Below are 17375 nucleotides of genomic sequence, written 5' to 3' on the forward strand. Positions count from 1 at the left end.
AATTGTTAAAAGTGAGGTTTGCAGAAGAACATGTTATTTCTCTTTTTCAGCGACCACCTCACTAGGGGTTACCCCCTATTCGAACAAAGCGTTTTGCGGTGTTGGCTGTAGCGCGAAAACGAATGAACCGATCATCACATATTTTTGTGGGCTTATTAAGTACGTAATAAACTTGCTTTACATTGAGAGACTTTTAAAAATATCAATTTAAAAAAATGATGAATAGCGAAAATCAAAATTCGATTTTTTACAAAAATGGACCCTTTTTGACCATTAATCGGTCAAAAACGTTTTTAAAGGAAAATTCTCATATATAAAGACAAGATTTTGATGTATTCAATATTCAATTTCAGTAATTTCGGGTGGATATTAAGGCCACAGCATTCAAAATATCGAAAATGGGGAGGTACGGTTCTATGGGGGCTATAGGAAGACGATGACCTATACTGACAGATTTCTGGTGCAAAATTATAAGCCCACAACGAAGACTTAATACCAATTTTCAACCATTTCGGTGTGTTAATCAGGCTAAAACCTCCAAAATTCTGAAAATCGGGAGGTACCGTCCTATGGGGACCATATGAAGGCGTGGATCTATGCAGACAAATTTCAAGGTGAAAGTTTTATGCCCCCAACGAAGACTAAATACCAAATTGCAGCAATTTCGGTGTAATAATGAGGCTAAAATCTTCAAAATACCGATAATCGGGAGGTACCGTTCTATGGGGGCTATATCAAAACGTGGACCTACACCCAAAATTCTCAGTTGGAATGTTTCATACCTCTGCTGAAGACTAACCAGAAAATGTCAGTAATTTCGTTTGGTCATTATGACTAAAACTTTCAAAATACTGAAAATAGGAGGGAGGTACGGTTCTATGGGGGCTATATGAAAACGTGGACCAACCATCCCAATTTTTTGTGCTGCACCTACAGCAACTCCTTTTATTTTTGGCCACAGTTAATATGAACACGCGAGATAGTGCGCCGCCTCAAGCTGAAATGCCTGAGGAGCGCAATAACTTCCTAACTAATGAGTATCAAATTTGCCCAAAACCTTGGATTTCGTAAAATTTCTTCCAAACGTACATCAAGTTCTAAGAACGTCTATATAGAAATACATCTTCAGTTACCTATCTCACAAAAGTTCAAAAGTTATGTTTCAGGGCTGTTTGAAAATCGTTTTGAAATTTTTATCGAAAATATCCCTTGCGGTCCTGTTTATAGCGATATAATGTGGCATAATGGTCCAAAAGCTCTAAAAATTCCTGGGTGACCAACTGAATTGGCTGTTGAAAATCGTTATATATATATATATGTACCTCTTAAACTTAAATAAAGTTCGATGATGGACTAAATTATATAACTCTTTCCAATACCTCCCTCAAAAGCGTTAAAATACTTGCTGAACTGCAATTTAACGGCTGTGAGAGGATTATTTAGAAATGTTTGCAACGATAGAATGTTTTTGGTGGGCATCCTGACATAATGCTTTAAATTCCTAAGAAAGAGACCAACACCTAAGATTTCTGTTTGGCACGATAACTATCGAAAGGAATAAAATGCTGTCACTTTATTCTCTTTATTTTTGTAATTTTAGAAGGGTTATATGTCTATTTTACCTGTCCCATAAACGCCTATCAGAAATTGATTTTCCTGGCCAAAAACCCAATTTGTTGTCGTCACCGATTATCAATTTCCATATGGGACTCCATAGTAAACATATCAAAACTAAGGAAGTCAAAAACTGAGGATAAAATATTGGAAGGTGTTGGCGTGGTGTGCCCTTAGAGACAACAATTTTTTTTTTCGCAATTTTAGAAAATACGTCATTATGGCAAATTTCTAGATAAAGAAATAGCTATTTCTCAGAAACTTAACAGATATTGAATTTTTTCCTAGGTAGGTAGCATTGTTGTTGGGTGCCACCGTGGTGCAATGGTATGCACACCCGCCTTGCACACATACCGTCGTGAATTCGATTCCCCGGCCAGGCAACATCAAAACACTTTTCAACGGTGGCAAAATACTCCTCAACCATGTAAAACTTCTCTACAGAAGTGGTGTCTTAGACACGCCGTTGTAACTAGGCGATAAATTGTTGGTCCCATATCATTGAGTTAATATGAATGGGGGTGCACTCATTGATATGAGAGAAGTCTCCCTTGTCCCGTATGGGATGTTTGTGGAACAATTATTTTAGGTAGCATTGTTGTTTTTATAAAACTATAAATAAATTTCCGTAGCGTTTACACGAAGTGAGCTATTTTATTTTTCCTCAGGTATTAAATTTTAGTGAAATTCCAAATTTAGTGGACTAGAACTTATAGGGAACAACATGGAACAAAGTTCCGTTTTCACAGAATGATGCCTGAGATTGTCCTCTTTCAGTCCATATGTACTTTTGTTCCCGTTCCGCCCGTTTAACATTTTTTTACATTAGTTGAAATGGCATGGGTAAAAATGTGTGTTTTTTCATAACGTTTCCCATAAAAATTACAGCTTTTTTACCCAAATGGAATTTTTATAACACTTATATGAAAAACCAAGGAGTACTTTTTTATTTTTGGAACAAATTTGTATTTTTTATTCTTTTTTATACATTTTTTTTAAAAATTTTAATTTAATTTTTATTTTTTGTCAGCTACGAAGAGGCTATTTATTTTTTATTTAAGGAATCTGTGCATGGAAACTTTAGATCCACCATTCCTGTTATTTTTTTATTTATAGGTTGAGGATTTTTTGCTCTCGAAAAAGCAGACTGTTTCCTTTTACTTTTTTAGATTTTTTTTAAAATATAATTTTTTTCGCGTAAACAGTTTAGAATTTTTCCATAGAACGAAGTTATCTACTGTCAAAATTTAATGTCAGGGTTTTTGCTTTGTCACTAATACCTCTCCTCTGCCTCTCCTTAACTATTATTACGGGGATTTGCTAGTTGAAAAGTCATTTAAAGTTCACAAAATTCCGTGAGCTTTACACACACACACATTTCAGAATCGTGTAATAGCTTCAAAAACTCCTGCAACAAATATTAACAATGTCACGCACACATTCTTGCCACAAGAATCCAGTTCAACGGCAAATTCCGAACAAAACAAAAATCACACACCCACACACACTCAATTTTCCCAAGCACACTCCAACACACCATTATGTCGATGTTTTATTATGAAAGTTCAGTGTGGCGTATACTTAACGCCAATTTATGGATTTTGTCCGCAACAGAGAACAACATCAATCTGTAAACGTTTATGTCTGTGTATGAAGTTATTCCATGAACATGATATTTCCTAGAATGAACAGCTAGCTATAGACGACGTGTCACTGTATGTGTGTTGATTTAAACCAGCCATCATTGATGAAGTTAATTGTGTTTTATTAACACAAACAATAGCGTTAACATGTTACCGAAGGCTTCAACGAGATGAGAAGAGAAAAGCTGATGACGCTGTCGATGACGAAGCCAACAACAACAACAATAATAACAATGATGATTCTTGTTAATTGTGTGTTGTTGTTGCCTCTGCCATAATTTTACATAATTGGCACTTTGTGATAAACATCCCATTTATAAAATTGTCAGACCAAATTGTCGGCGAGGAAGGAGACTGAGTGAGAGAGAGGAGATGTGTGTATGTGTCATACTTAAATCTTACCCAAGAATAAAATACCTTTGGGGTAGTTAACAAAAGAGCCTTATAATGACATAAGTTTTAATTACATCATTAAATTTTAAATGCAATCTATTTATGGGACGTGATGTGATAACAACAAAACACATTTTATTAAAAAGTTTTGGAATAATTATTGGAAATTTATATTTTTAAATTTCTGTTGCAGTTATGATTTCCAGAGATAAACGAAAATGAAGTTCCTAGGAAAATTCATGAGGTTATAGGAGAGACTTCTATATATTGACAGAATAAACCTGACTCTACTTTGGCTGATGAGATGAGGTCATCTTTTTATCAGCTACTCCGAAGGACGTGGAGAACATAGTACGACACCACATTCAGTCATGTTGTGCATGGCTGAAAAACTTCGCAAAATATATCCCAATATTAAACTGTGGCTAACAGATGTGACAGAGAGTTTTCCAACTGATAAATTAAAGTTTTTTTAATAAAATATTAAAACAACGACTATGGAATTAAGCCAGACAATTTTGAAAAGCAAACTAGAAGTCGTCATCCCAACCCTGCTAAGAGTTGAAAAATAATTTTTGTTAGCAGAAAACTCGAACTCTCGGCCTTCTGTGTAACACTTCATACGGAGTCACGGGGGGTACCTTAAAACACTCTTCCCAATGATAGCAGATTAAGGTAGTACCACTTTCTCTACATAATTTTTCATCAATATATTTCTAACAGGATTGTGTTAATTTTCAAAAATATTACAATTGCTTATTAAAAAAGCTCGCACATTTGTTTCCCATTCATTCTAATGCTTTATTCCAAAAATATATTTAATATGAAAAACAAATTGAAATTTGTTATTCAATCTCTCCCTTACAAATACTAAAATCAAATAAGTCTACAAATCTCAAAGCTGTTTTTCTCTATATTTTTACAAAATTCCAAAGTGTTTATGTGGGAAGATGATGGAATAGTACTGGGAATTTAAAAATATTATGTATTTTACAACAACGTTATGCTGGAATATTGCACTCGAAATATTTGTAGTAAAAGTTTTCAATTTGATTGAATGTATTTGTAGTTCATATGTTTGGGCACTTATGTAAATATACATGCACACATACATGTGTGTGTGTAACTGTAGACATTCACATATGTATATGCATTGTATAGAAAACAAATAGAATTTTGATTGAAATATTCGTACTTTTTTACGAATTTTTATATTGCACTTGCCAAAAGGGGGGAATAACCAAACAAACAAAAAACGGCTCATCGTATTTCATTCACACACACTCGCACAACCAATATGTGCCTTTTATTAGATATTTTGCAAATCTTGCTTTGGTCAATTCAACGCACACATACATACACAACAGTATTTTAATTGATTTTTACACAGCCATACATAGACATTTTAGAAATTTTTGTACAAGGACTTATAAAAAAGCGTTGAAAAAAAAACAATGGCATTCAGGTGAAAATTGAAAAAAGGGATTACAGTTATTTTTCCACAGTGCTTATATTTCGTTTTGCATGTTAAAAATACATTTTTTCAATATTTGTTTTTTATAAAACTTACCCGACATATCTTCACTATGTTCATCGTCATGCATTTCTTCATCGCGGTCATAGTTACTGCTACCACTACAACTCCATTGTCTTTGATTTGCATAGTGTTGTTGTTGCATTTTTCCCGTGAATTTTGTTGGATCCAAAATATTTTCCACGGAAAATGCTAAACGTTTAGTTGTTTCTTTTTCGCTGGTGGTCGTGTTTGGTGTTGTTGTTCCTGCTCCCGCTGTTGTGTTGTGTCCTGAGTTGGTCGATGTTGGTGAATTTGTTGTTGAATTGAGATGTCCATTCGGTACAGAACGGGTTAAATCAACCGGGCAGACCTGAAGGGAAGAAAACAAAATGGAATATTATATTTTAATGAAATTGCAATTGGATTTATAAACAATATATTGAATAAAATGGGTATTTGAAAATAAAATTAAGTACATTATCAAAGAAAAAAGAAAAAAAAAACAAGAAAAAAAGAATTAACTAAATACTCTCAGCCTATGACTGCACAAAAAAACAATAACAGAAGTGGTGGACCTAAATATACTAAGTAATAATTGCTTAAGTCTGGAGTATTCCCCCATTGGCTTAACTTAATCATTACTTTCTATTACAGAGAGTAATGTTTACAAAACGCACTGACAACCTGCAAACATTTACTGATCGCTACCAATATCATGATTTCATCCCGTCGAAGGGATTTATCAATTGGCTTTTCAGTTTTCACTAGAAAAATCATCATTTCAAAAACTGAAAATCCAATTGATAATTCCCTTCGGCGGGATGAAATCATGATATTGGTAGCGATCAGGCTTCAGGCTGTCAGTGCATTTTGTAAACATTACTCTCTGTAATAGAAAGTAATGATGAAGATAAGCCAATGGGGGAATACTCCAGACATAAGCAATCATATAATTGAATCTTCAACTATAACAAAACAAACAATATACTATGTAATATTTTAAAAAAAAATCATTTTCCAAGCTTCTCGACTATTTGGAATTTTCCAGTGTACATTTTTAGACGCTTGTGGGTTTGGCACCCTAAACAGTTGGCCTATTCAATTGACAAAGCTAATTACTACATTAAAAAAGATGGGTTTTTTGAATATACAAAGTGACATAAGGAGAAACGGTCGTAACCGGCTTTACCTTGGCAAGGCCCAGGACTTATTATGGCCCCTCTTTCACCTCAAAAGGAACCATCACCTGGAACACTGCCATTAATACCCATAAAACAATAAAAACCGGGTGAGTAAACTACCCATATAAAACAAGTAACAGAGGGCTATAGTCGGAGGGATTGGTGGACCATGTGATACCCTACACCATTTCATCTGGGCACTTGTCATTCATTATTGACATAATTTACATCAAAAAAGAGGTCAAGAATTGGCTTTCAAGTTTCGTGTTCGTAATTTGTCGGAATATGGCACCAAAATTTAAAATTTGGACAAAAAATTTAAATTTGAATATTTTTCCCACAATGCACAGTGGTGGCACTTACAAGGGAAGGTGTGACAAAAATACTCTGACAAAAATATTGTAGTCCTAGGTCCAAGTTTTCGCCTGGTTCCCATGAAACGAATCATCCTGAATTGTAATATTTTACTGTTACCAACACATTGTTCAATCGAATTTGCTGTAATCCGGTACCAGGAATTCTTATTTCATAGTAAACCTTGCCGCGGAAATTTGTCAGTATTGGTCCATGATTTGGTATACTCCCATATGATTTATATCTCGATTTATTGTTAACTAAATATTCAAATTCAATGGGTTTTAGTAATGAACTCTGACACCATCTTATAAAGAAATGTGATATTGGTCCACTTTTTACCACAGCCTCCATATGAGGTTACCATCCATTTTTCGACACTTTATAAGATTTAATCACCTTTTTCTGCTGAATTACCTATAAACCGGTACCGGTAAATGGCCAACTTCTCCCGTGATAATTTTTCAAAACATTTGTCATTTTCCTGAACCACACTTTTTACTTCAAAAATTTGTCACTATTAAAATATACCTGCGACCTCTAGCGTGATTATGGTTACACTATACACAATTTACACTGTGGTACCCTGTATATACTAGACATCAGTGGAAAGGTCAAGAGGTCCTCTTTTAAATAAAGACGTACCCCTAAGATAAATAGGAATAAATATTTAGTAATTATACTAGACATTTTACCACCCGCAAAATATTACCTGTTCATCATCTTAAATTGCATGCTTCTTCTTCGTCGTAAACCCAAACCTTATTTAAAATTTCGCACCGACCACAACATCATTGCGACCTATGGAGCCGCTACAAAATGGAATAAAACTGGTTTTTGGTATATTTCACCCTCTAAATATTTAACGATCTAATCGTTTCTATTTCCGACCTTAATACAACATTTCGTGACGATTGGTCCATAATTGCGGCCTGGAGTTTGATTACAATTTGTAATGGACGGACGGACACACATCTAAAAATCGCTTCACGTTGTCAAAATATGATTTTTCGGAAACACAATCTTATAAATTCCTATAATTTTCCCTTTTCAACACACTGTGGAAAAAGAAATTATAGGAAATTATAAGTTTGTTTACCGAAAATCGGTATATACGTCTATAACAAAAAGTGGAACTATATTGAACATTTTTGGTGAAAACGTTTTGTGACGACTGGGAATTTCAAATGCCAAATTACAGCTAGTTCGGTTAAAATTTGTAGCTAAAATCCTCAAAATACTCGGGAGGTGCCGTTACGTGGGTGCTATTCCAAAACATGGACCTATGTTCAAAATTTTTGGTGGAGATGTTTTGGGCCTCTAGGAATCTCAAACGTCAAATTACAGGTAGTTCGTTCAAAAAATGGTTGCTAAAACCTTCAAAATACCGAAAATCGGGAGGTACTGTTTTATTGGGGCTGTACAGAAATATGGATCTATGTTGATAATTTTTGTTGAAGATGTTTTGTGATCGCTGGGAATGTCAAATGTTAATATGCAGGTAGTTTGGCCCAAAAATATAGCTAAAATCCTTCAAATACCGATAATCGGGAGGTACCGTTATAGAGGGGCTATATCCAGTCATGGACCTATGCGTACAGTTTTTAATAGAGAAATTTTATGACCCCTGGGAACCTTAAACATCAAATTACAGGTAATTCGGTCAAACATTATCCTCAAAATAACTAAAATCGGGTGATGCAGTTATATGGGGGTTATACCAAAACATGGACCTATGTTGAACATTTTTGGTGGCGATGTTTTGTATCTCTGGAAACCTCAAACGTCAAATTACAGGTAGTTCGATCAAACAATTTTTCTAAAACCCTCAAAATATCTAAAATCGGGAGATACCGTTATATGGGGGCTATATCGAAACGTGGACCTACGCTGAAAATTTTTAATAGAGACGTTTTATGACCCCTGGGAGCCACAGGTAGTTGGGTCAAAAAATGTTTGTTAAAATCCTCGAAATACCGACAATCGGGAGGTACCGTTATATGTGGACCTATGTTGAACATTTCGGGAAGAGTAGTTTTGTTACAACTAGGAACCTTAAACGTCAAATTACAGGTAGTTCGGTGAAACAATTATGCTAAAATTCTCAAAGTACCGAACATCGGATGGTACCGTTATATGTGGGCTATACAAAAATGTGGGCCAATATAGCCAATCGTCTAACTTGATCTGCCTAAGAAAAAATACACTCGGGTGCCAAATTTAGCATTGTAGCTAAATTTTGCGGACGCTAGACGAACATGGTTTTATCTACTCTTAATTTTATACTAATCAAGAATACGAGGAGTACCAAAAAACCTTCTGGCGCGCAGTGTCGCCAGGCGTCATTCGATTTTTTTTTGTGGAAAGTTTGACAGTTTTTAGCCTTAGCGTATTCAGGACAGTTTGACATGCGACCATGTGTTGAGTTGTTTTCAGCGGCTTGATTGATGCACCTCAAAAACATGGTTTTCGAACGCTTTTACAGCAATTTCTGGCGACGAAAATCGTTGACCACGCCCTTTTTTCTTAATATGCTGCAATCAAATGAATCCATTGGATCCCCAGTCAGGGCCTTACGGCACATGACCCATCAATTCCACGTTTTGTCTGGTCAAACAGGCGCTGGTTTGAATCGATGTGTGAGAGCTCGCATTGTCAGGATACAGAACGACTCGTCTTCTCTTGTTCGTTTTTCGAATTTCTCAGGAGACTTCAGGCAAACTAATTGTAGTGTAATGCTCAGAATTGTCTGTCCTACATTTTCCAAGCCAGGCGACCATTTGCTTCGAAGGACTTCTTCCCTGAACAACTTTCGTTGGATTTGGCTTGTTTACGAAGACCCAAAAGGTCGATTTCGGTTTTGTTTCGGGCTCCTAAGCATAGATACGACGATCTTATAAATGTCGTTTGAAGCATCGCGATTGTTTTTTTTCCACAATTTCTTTGCACAAATCCACAAGAGCCTTTTTTGAGCGATTGACCAATTTTGCTGGATCTAACGAGAAAAATCCATTTTTGCGGCCAGGTGTTCATGCAATATCAAATTTTAGTTGGCGGAAGAAATGCCGAAGGATGTCTCTATCTCACGGTATATAACATGGCGTTCCTGCATTATTCGTTCACTAACGGCTTAATTTTATTCTGGCACAGCGTCCGATTTTGGGCGACGCTCACGAACTTCGTTTTTTTGCGAGTGTCGGCCACGATTAAATTAATTAAGCCAGTTTTTCATAGTGCTATAGAATGGCCCTTTATCGAAATACAAAGATTTAATTTGATCGATGCACTCTTACCGTGATAATCCACGTCGAAAATTTTGAAAAATTATAGGACGAAAATGTTCCCAAATAAATTCCATTTTTTCGCAAACTAATTTTTTCCAGTCACTGTAAGCAAAAAAATGTGAAATGACGCCTGGCGACACTGCGTGTTGCCTAGGCCAGAAGGTTTTTAGTACCCCTCGTATATTGTAATATGGGGAGGCTTCGGCACGGTTTCGTTCAAAATGTTCTCATATCGATAAGGTTAAAATTTTTTCAAATATTATTTGTTCTTTATTTCAAATATTAGCATATCTTGACTATAAGTTTTGATGTATAAATGATTATAATTTTGTTTTTAAAATATAATTCTTGAGAATTTACAAAATATATAGAAAGTGGGGAAGCCTCCAACGGACTCTAAAATTGTAATTTACCATACTTCTTCCTTAAATATCAACATTATACAAAAAAGGGACATGTTTTCTATTGAATAATCAGAAATGATTCTAAAATTCGCAGAAAGAAACAAATTCTAGCAGTTATTTGAAGTACAGTATCGGCCAAAACTAAAGCACCCCCTCAGTAAATTTTTTTGAAATGATAATTTTTTATGAAAACTAAATTATAAATTTATATTTTATTTTTCTTTTTATTTATTTATATCTTTATAATTGAAAAATACAAAAATAAGGAATTCAGAATTTAATAAACAAAAGTTAAAATTCGAAAAATATTTTAGGTCGCAAATATAAGCGGACAAAACTAAAGCACCCCCCAATTTGAGGTACAACAAAAAATATTGAATTCAATATTTCGTTGCATATCCTCTATTCTGGATGACACAGTCACATTTTTTAGGCATAAAGGATACTAAATTATTAATTATTGCAGGCGAAATAATCAATTTTCGGAAAATTTAGCTTAAATCCTCAAAATACTGAAAATCGGAAGGTACCGTTATATGGAGGCTATACCCAAACGTGGACCCAGGTCCACGATTTTTGGTGGATATGTTTTGTGACCACTAAGAACCCTAAGTACCAAATTACAGCTAATTTAGTAGGAAAATGTGGCTTAAATATCCAAAATACCGAAGATCGGAAGGTACCGCCTTAAGGGGGCTATACCAAAACATTAGCCGATATTGTTCATATTCATCCAAAAATGATGCTACAGCATTCTCTGGTCAAATACAATACGCTAACGTTTAAAAATTAGCAAAAGAACGAATTACAGAAGAACGATAGACGCCGGCTTATTCAGTCGACGGCCAGCAAAAAAAACTTTCATATCGACTAAAAATGAAGGAGCCAGACTGACATTCGCCAAGACCCATTTGAACTGTTTTCCGATGAATCTATGTTTAATTTAAAGTATTCAGATGGTAAAAGGCTTGGACCAAATGGGCAACCATTAAATCCTAAATATTGCAAAGACGCTGTAAAACATGGAGGCGGAAGGTTTTTTGCTGGTCGTCGACTGAATAAGCCGGCGTCTACCGTTCTTTTGCAGTTCGTTCTTTTGCTAATTTTTAAACTAAATTTTTAAACTATTTGACCAGAGAATGCTGTAGCATCATTTTTGGATGAATATGAACAATATCGGCTAATGTTTTGGTATAGCCCCCTTATAGCGGTACCTTCCGATCTTCGGTATTTTGGATATTTAAGCCACATTTTCCTACTAAATTAGCTGTAATTTGGTACTTAGGGTTCTTAGTGGTCACAAAACATATCCACCAAAAATCGTGGACCTGGGTCCACGTTTGGGTATAGCCTCCATATAACGGTACCTTCCGATTTTCAGTATTTTGAGGATTTAAGCTAAATTTTCCGAAACCCGATTATTTCGCCTGCAATAATTAATAATTTAGTATCCTTTATGCCTAAAAGATGTGATTGTGTCATCCAGAATAGAGGATAAGCAACGAAATATTGATTTCAATAGTTTTCGCTGTACCTCAAATGGGGGGGTGCTTTAGTTTTGTCCGCTTATATTTGCGACCTAAAATGTTTTTTGAATTTTAACTTTTGTTTATTAAATTCTGATCTCCTTATTTTTGTATTTTTCAATTATAAAGATATAAATAAATAAAAAGAAAAATAAAAAATAAATTTATAATTTAGTTTTCATAAAAAAATTATCATTTCAAAAAAATTTACTGAGGGGGTGCTTTAGTTTTGGCCGATACTGTAGGTACCTTGAATTTAGATACAGAAATCACAATATTACTAAAATAAGATACGTTTAGCATAATATTTAATTTTAACTTCACTTTATAGTGTGATATGTCTATTGGAATAAGTATTTAAGTTAAACCTGACAAATTTATTACATTAACCCACCAAACCCCTATCAAGGCGTAGATGCCCTTAGGCACAAATGTCGCCTACGCCATGATACTTTTTTTATGCAAATTGTTGGGATTTCTATTCTTTAGAATTTTTTTAACTGCATAAAATATATTTTTGATATCACAAAAGGTAAACAAGATATCACAAAATATACCTACCATGTTTTTTTTCGCAATACTCTGAAAACACAAAACCTCGTTCATCCGCAATCATATCATTGACACAAATGCCAACTTATTAATGTTTATAGATCTTCGATAAACACACTATTTTTTCTTTAGCGGATTTTTTTCTAGCACTTGTTGTTTTTAAGAAAATCGACGATGGCAAATGATTATTTCAATGCGTTACAAACGGAAGAAAACCCCTCTTCTGGAGTGTATAAAAAGGTGTAGAGGTATAAGTCGAATATATGTATACGGTGCTGTTGAGCCTATTGTGTGAACGGATAAAACCTATGGCCAATGGAATGAACAGGTCTTATCAATGCGGTTTTAGAACTGCCAAATCTACAAAACACCCAATATTCACTCTACGCAAAACCCATGAAAAACTTATCTACACATACTACCTATTCGTTCTCTATAGGGCCGCCAGCGACAGCCCAATAAGTCTAAGCTTGCCAAGCCATGTCTTAGCTTGCCATTGCAACAAGATTAAGACTATTATGCACGATAACATAAACTGACACTATATCAGCAGTGAAAAATAGGAAAGAATCTCTCCGGGAATGAATTCCAGAAGATCGGCAGTTAAAAAAGAAAAAAATGCTCCCACCGTTTAAGTACCAAACGAGGTTTTATACAAGGGGATAGATAGTCTATCATGTGAACTACTTAACATCTTGCTGACAGTGGTCATACGAGATGCAGTTGTGTATACACGAAATGCGAATTTATCCTTCAAATTCTCTTTCACACTTTAAAAACAACAACTACTTAAATTATATAAGCGAAAAAATAAACCTCTTCTAATAGAACAATATTTTTGATAAAAAATCAATTTCGTCTATTATTATCATTAATGTGTCTTCTATTAACCTCACGAACATTTCAAATTTCGATTTCTATTTTCACTACAATTACAACAAAAAACATGCATTACTATCAACTTACCGACGGTGGACCCTGTGATCCCTCATCATTACTCTCCTCATCGTTGCCATCGACATTCAACTCCTCACTTGTATCACTGCGAGCATAATTTGCGGCGGCAATTTGTCTCGATGTAGCTGCCGCTGCTGCTGCAGCCGCCGCCAAGCCACCCAATTGTATTCTAAAACCATAATCGCTTAAATCCGGTCGATTGGAGACAACATTTTGACCCGTCGCCACAGCTGTAACTGCAGACCGGGCAGCAACTGCTGCCTGGGCTTGGGCAACCAATTTCAACTTTTCCAAATCCATATCATGATGTTGTTGTGTACTGGACGAGCTTGATGATATTGTGGTCGAAGATGATGAGGGACTTAAAGATAAATGGGCTGATGTTATTGCTACTGGAACATTGGTTGGATGTGACGAGGGTTGTAAAGAAATTGTTGACAGTTGGGGATTAGGAACATTTGAGATGGCAGATGGAGCAGCGGAGGAGGAGTTGACGGCAGAAGAAGACGATGAAGTTAAAGGCATTTGTAGTCCATTTGGCAGATGTTGTTGATCGGAATGTGGTGGCGAATTGGGTGGTGATAGAGGTGAGTGGGCCGGTGAGGGAGCATGTGTGTGACCAGGCAAGGTAAGTGTGGAAGTGGCCCCCGGTGGTAATGGTGGACCCCTTAAATGAAATGCTGTTGCAGCCACTGCTGCAGCCGTCGGTAAGTGGGGATGAAATACTGGATGTCCAGGATGATGATGATGCGGATGTCCATGACCATGTTGAGCATGATGATGGGCTGCAGCTGCCAAAAATTGCGGATTTTGTAATAGATGAGGATGTTGCTGTAGCAAAGCAGCATGGGGATGTTGCAATGGTTCCGGTCGTGCTAATTGGCGTACAGAGTTCAATTCCAAAAGTTTCCTGGGTGGTGTGGCATTAATAAATTGCAATTGTTGTGGAGGTTGTTGCTGCTGTTGTTGTTGTTGTCCAGGTGTGGGAGGTGTTTGGGAACGTCTGTTGTTGTCACGTGAATTTTCTGTTTCTGAATCCTCATTTTTAGGTGATGTGGAACGCCTTTGCTCGGTCATTTGTTTAAGTCTTTCCATGGAATAGCGTAAACTTTCTTCGTTGTTTTTCATGTTGCTGATGTTGTTATTGTTATTATTGGAATTGTTGTTGTTATTATTGTTCACAGCCTGTTGATTTGTTTGCGGGGTAATAATAAATTTAGGTATTTTGGCCGTAGGTGATGGTAATCCCGATGATGGTGTGGTTGGTGTTGACAAGTTATTGTCATTATTTGCACCGGCGGCCGATGATTTGTTTGTTAGTTCCGGTGACGTATTCGACTTGGGAGAATCGGGCTGTGAATTGGGACTCATTTGAGAGCTGTTGATTGCAGTTTGAGCTGCAGTATCCGAGGGTTTTGTAGGTGATTGTAACATCACCATGTTTGTGGGGTTTTTTAAGAAAGTTTTGTTTTTAAGATTTCAAACACTAATTTTAAAAGGTTTTTTTTTTTAACTTTTAAGATTTTTTCTCAGTTCTTTTTCACTGAAATTTTTGATAAATTTCAGTTTTTTCTGAATTTATTTTTTTTAAATTATTTTCAAATATTTCCAATCACTTCACGTTAATTAATCCCATTTGATTATTTTGTTTTATTTTCACGATTTTGTACGTTATGAAATTATCTTTGGCACGCGTTCAGTAATATTTTGTTTTTGCCGTTCCGATTGTTGTGTTCACTTGAAAGTCAACCAATCGACTGTTTACACCATCGACATCCGTTTGCGTTAAACTGCTGCGGTGATAATCCTGTTTAAAACTAATCTTCAACTAAGGGTTGCTTGTGATGCTGCTGCCCCTTGTTTTTCAAAACTACTCAGATTTCAAATTGAGAGTCAAAAGAACAAAAAGAAAATCCAATTTGAAAATCAACACTCTCTTGTGACACCCTGGCAAGCACTGTGACACCAGCCACCACAAGTGCAACAGACAAGTTGGACACAGTCTGGCAGATGCTTGCATGGAAATTCACAGCATCCCTCTTTGAGTGATTTAAAAAATATTTCTCTCTTTTGACTCTTGTAAAATGGGGGTGAGTTTTTCTCTCTTGTAACATTCACACACACACTCGAGCTATGCCCGCCCCTAACTCTCACTATTGTCTATATTTCTCTCTGCTTCTTTCTTTCACAACAAAATGGGTTGTGTGGCTCCTCCTTTATGTGGCTACAAGAATGAGTGTTTTTCACTTTGGTTTCATGGTTTTTCGGTGTGTGTACAACACAAAAAATAACCCAAACGATTTAATCTTCCAGCTCCATTAGCTTTTTCAGCTGCTTGTTTTTGTTTGTGGTTAGAAACGCTTTTTTCGGCTTGTAATAAAATCCTTAGCACTCCATTTCCTTTTAAACGTTCTCGTTAGCCAGCCACCTTCCGCTTGCCTTTCTCCCTCCATTCCTTTGCCACCCATTCTTTTCTCTTTATTCAGAGTTTATTTTGCTCTGAACAAAAAACCCCAAACGAGAAAGAAAAAACAAACAATAAAAGGCACAAAATCCCTCCAACGTTGCTTACACTTTATCTTAAAAGGATCTATAACACAAACTAAATGATTTAATTTTCCTCTTCCTTCCCTCTTCCCCTTTATTCTAGGCAAAAAAATGTTGTTATGGGCGCTCCTATAACAACCTCCTACACAGCTCAATACCAATCATACCAAAGTATTATCATCACCAATATTCGTTTTTTCTGTTTTTCTTCTTTGCTTTCGTTATTATATTCTTGTTATCCGCCCGCTTCCCAAGAGAGAATGTGAGTAATTGTCAAATTATTTAGCGCAAAATTTGTTTGTTTATACGCTTGGTTGAATCGAAAATGAAAATTGCTTCATTTCATTCTTTACTTATTCCATGTCTCAGTGACTGACTGGCTGGCTCTTCTTTCTTCATCTCCACCTCTGCAGCTATTTTGCAAGGGAAAGGTATCCATTTGTTGCGGTAAATCAGTGAGTTGGTGTGCGTAGAGATATGTATTTGTTTGGCCATGTCCTTAATGGTTCGTTTGTTATTAGTCATATATGCATCAATGCATTTCTGTATGTGTGTGTAGTAGCTACGTATTACCATGGCTAGCTTTCTGTAGTACCAACATTCTTCCCCCAAGTATCGCTTGTTTTGTTTGTTTGTTTCATCTAATTTTCTTTTAATGAATGATATAGTGTGTGCACATCATTGGTGTGTGAGGGTGTGGGTTCCGAACATGTCGTATAGTATGTTAATTAATTATTGTGCAATTTATTTTTGTGTTATTTTTATAATGGATGCTACTTTTTTCTAGTTTTGCTGCTTGTTGAGCCTCAGTCTCCTCTGGCAGGGCCATTTGCATTTGTTTGCTAATTAGATGCCATTAAAATGTTCTGCTTTCATTGGGCTCAACTAGCTGTGGCTGCATGCATTCATTCTGTGAATTATGTTGGACGTTTCTTGTCAATAGTGTAGAGTGTTTTATGGTGATTTTTAGTATTTAGTATTTTGGTTGAATACTTTTTTGTATTCAAGGAATTATGGTTGCATCTAATCAACATATAACAATATGAATTGTATGCATGCAATGCTTGTCATAAAAGTTCGTTAAAAATATACAAAATGAACAAGTAAATCTGTTAAAACAAATTAAAAATTTTTCTAAAATTGTACAAGTCCTGACTTGGATGACCTTTGTCGCGGTTTTACATTTTTATGTCTACTTATACGAGGAGGGCATACCATAAGAACCGAATGTATATCCTCAGCATCCAATCGAAACCATGTATTTCCCCGAAATAAATGAGGACGAAACAACGAGCTTTACTCCTGAGTATGTTGTTGTACGTTTTTTTAAGGGCGGGTAACTAACCTCAACAACCAAAACATGGCTTCCCGAAAGCGTGGAATACAAAACACTGAGAAAAATGA

The 17375-nt window shown here is 35.8% G+C and overlaps 1 protein-coding gene across 1 annotated transcript in view; it reads right to left on the reverse strand.

Moving 5' to 3' along the window:
• slou (homeodomain transcription factor slouch) overlaps positions 1–15429 on the reverse strand; it is a 42115-nt gene extending 26686 nt beyond the window's left edge. Inside the window, exons 1-2 of the mRNA XM_073964062.1 lie at positions 13434–15429; positions 5221–5536 (exon numbers count right to left, since the gene is read on the reverse strand). Of these exons, the coding sequence (XP_073820163.1) occupies positions 5221–5536; positions 13434–14864 (1747 nt within the window). The 5' untranslated portion in view covers positions 14865–15429. The remainder of the gene's footprint in view (positions 1–5220; positions 5537–13433) is intronic.
• Between the last annotated feature and the right edge of the window lie 1946 nt (positions 15430–17375).

Source organism: Musca autumnalis, unplaced genomic scaffold, assembly GCF_047663935.1.
Source record: "Musca autumnalis isolate F117 unplaced genomic scaffold, ASM4766393v1 scaffold_1, whole genome shotgun sequence".
In the NCBI taxonomy this organism is placed as follows: Eukaryota; Metazoa; Arthropoda; class Insecta; order Diptera; family Muscidae; genus Musca; species Musca autumnalis.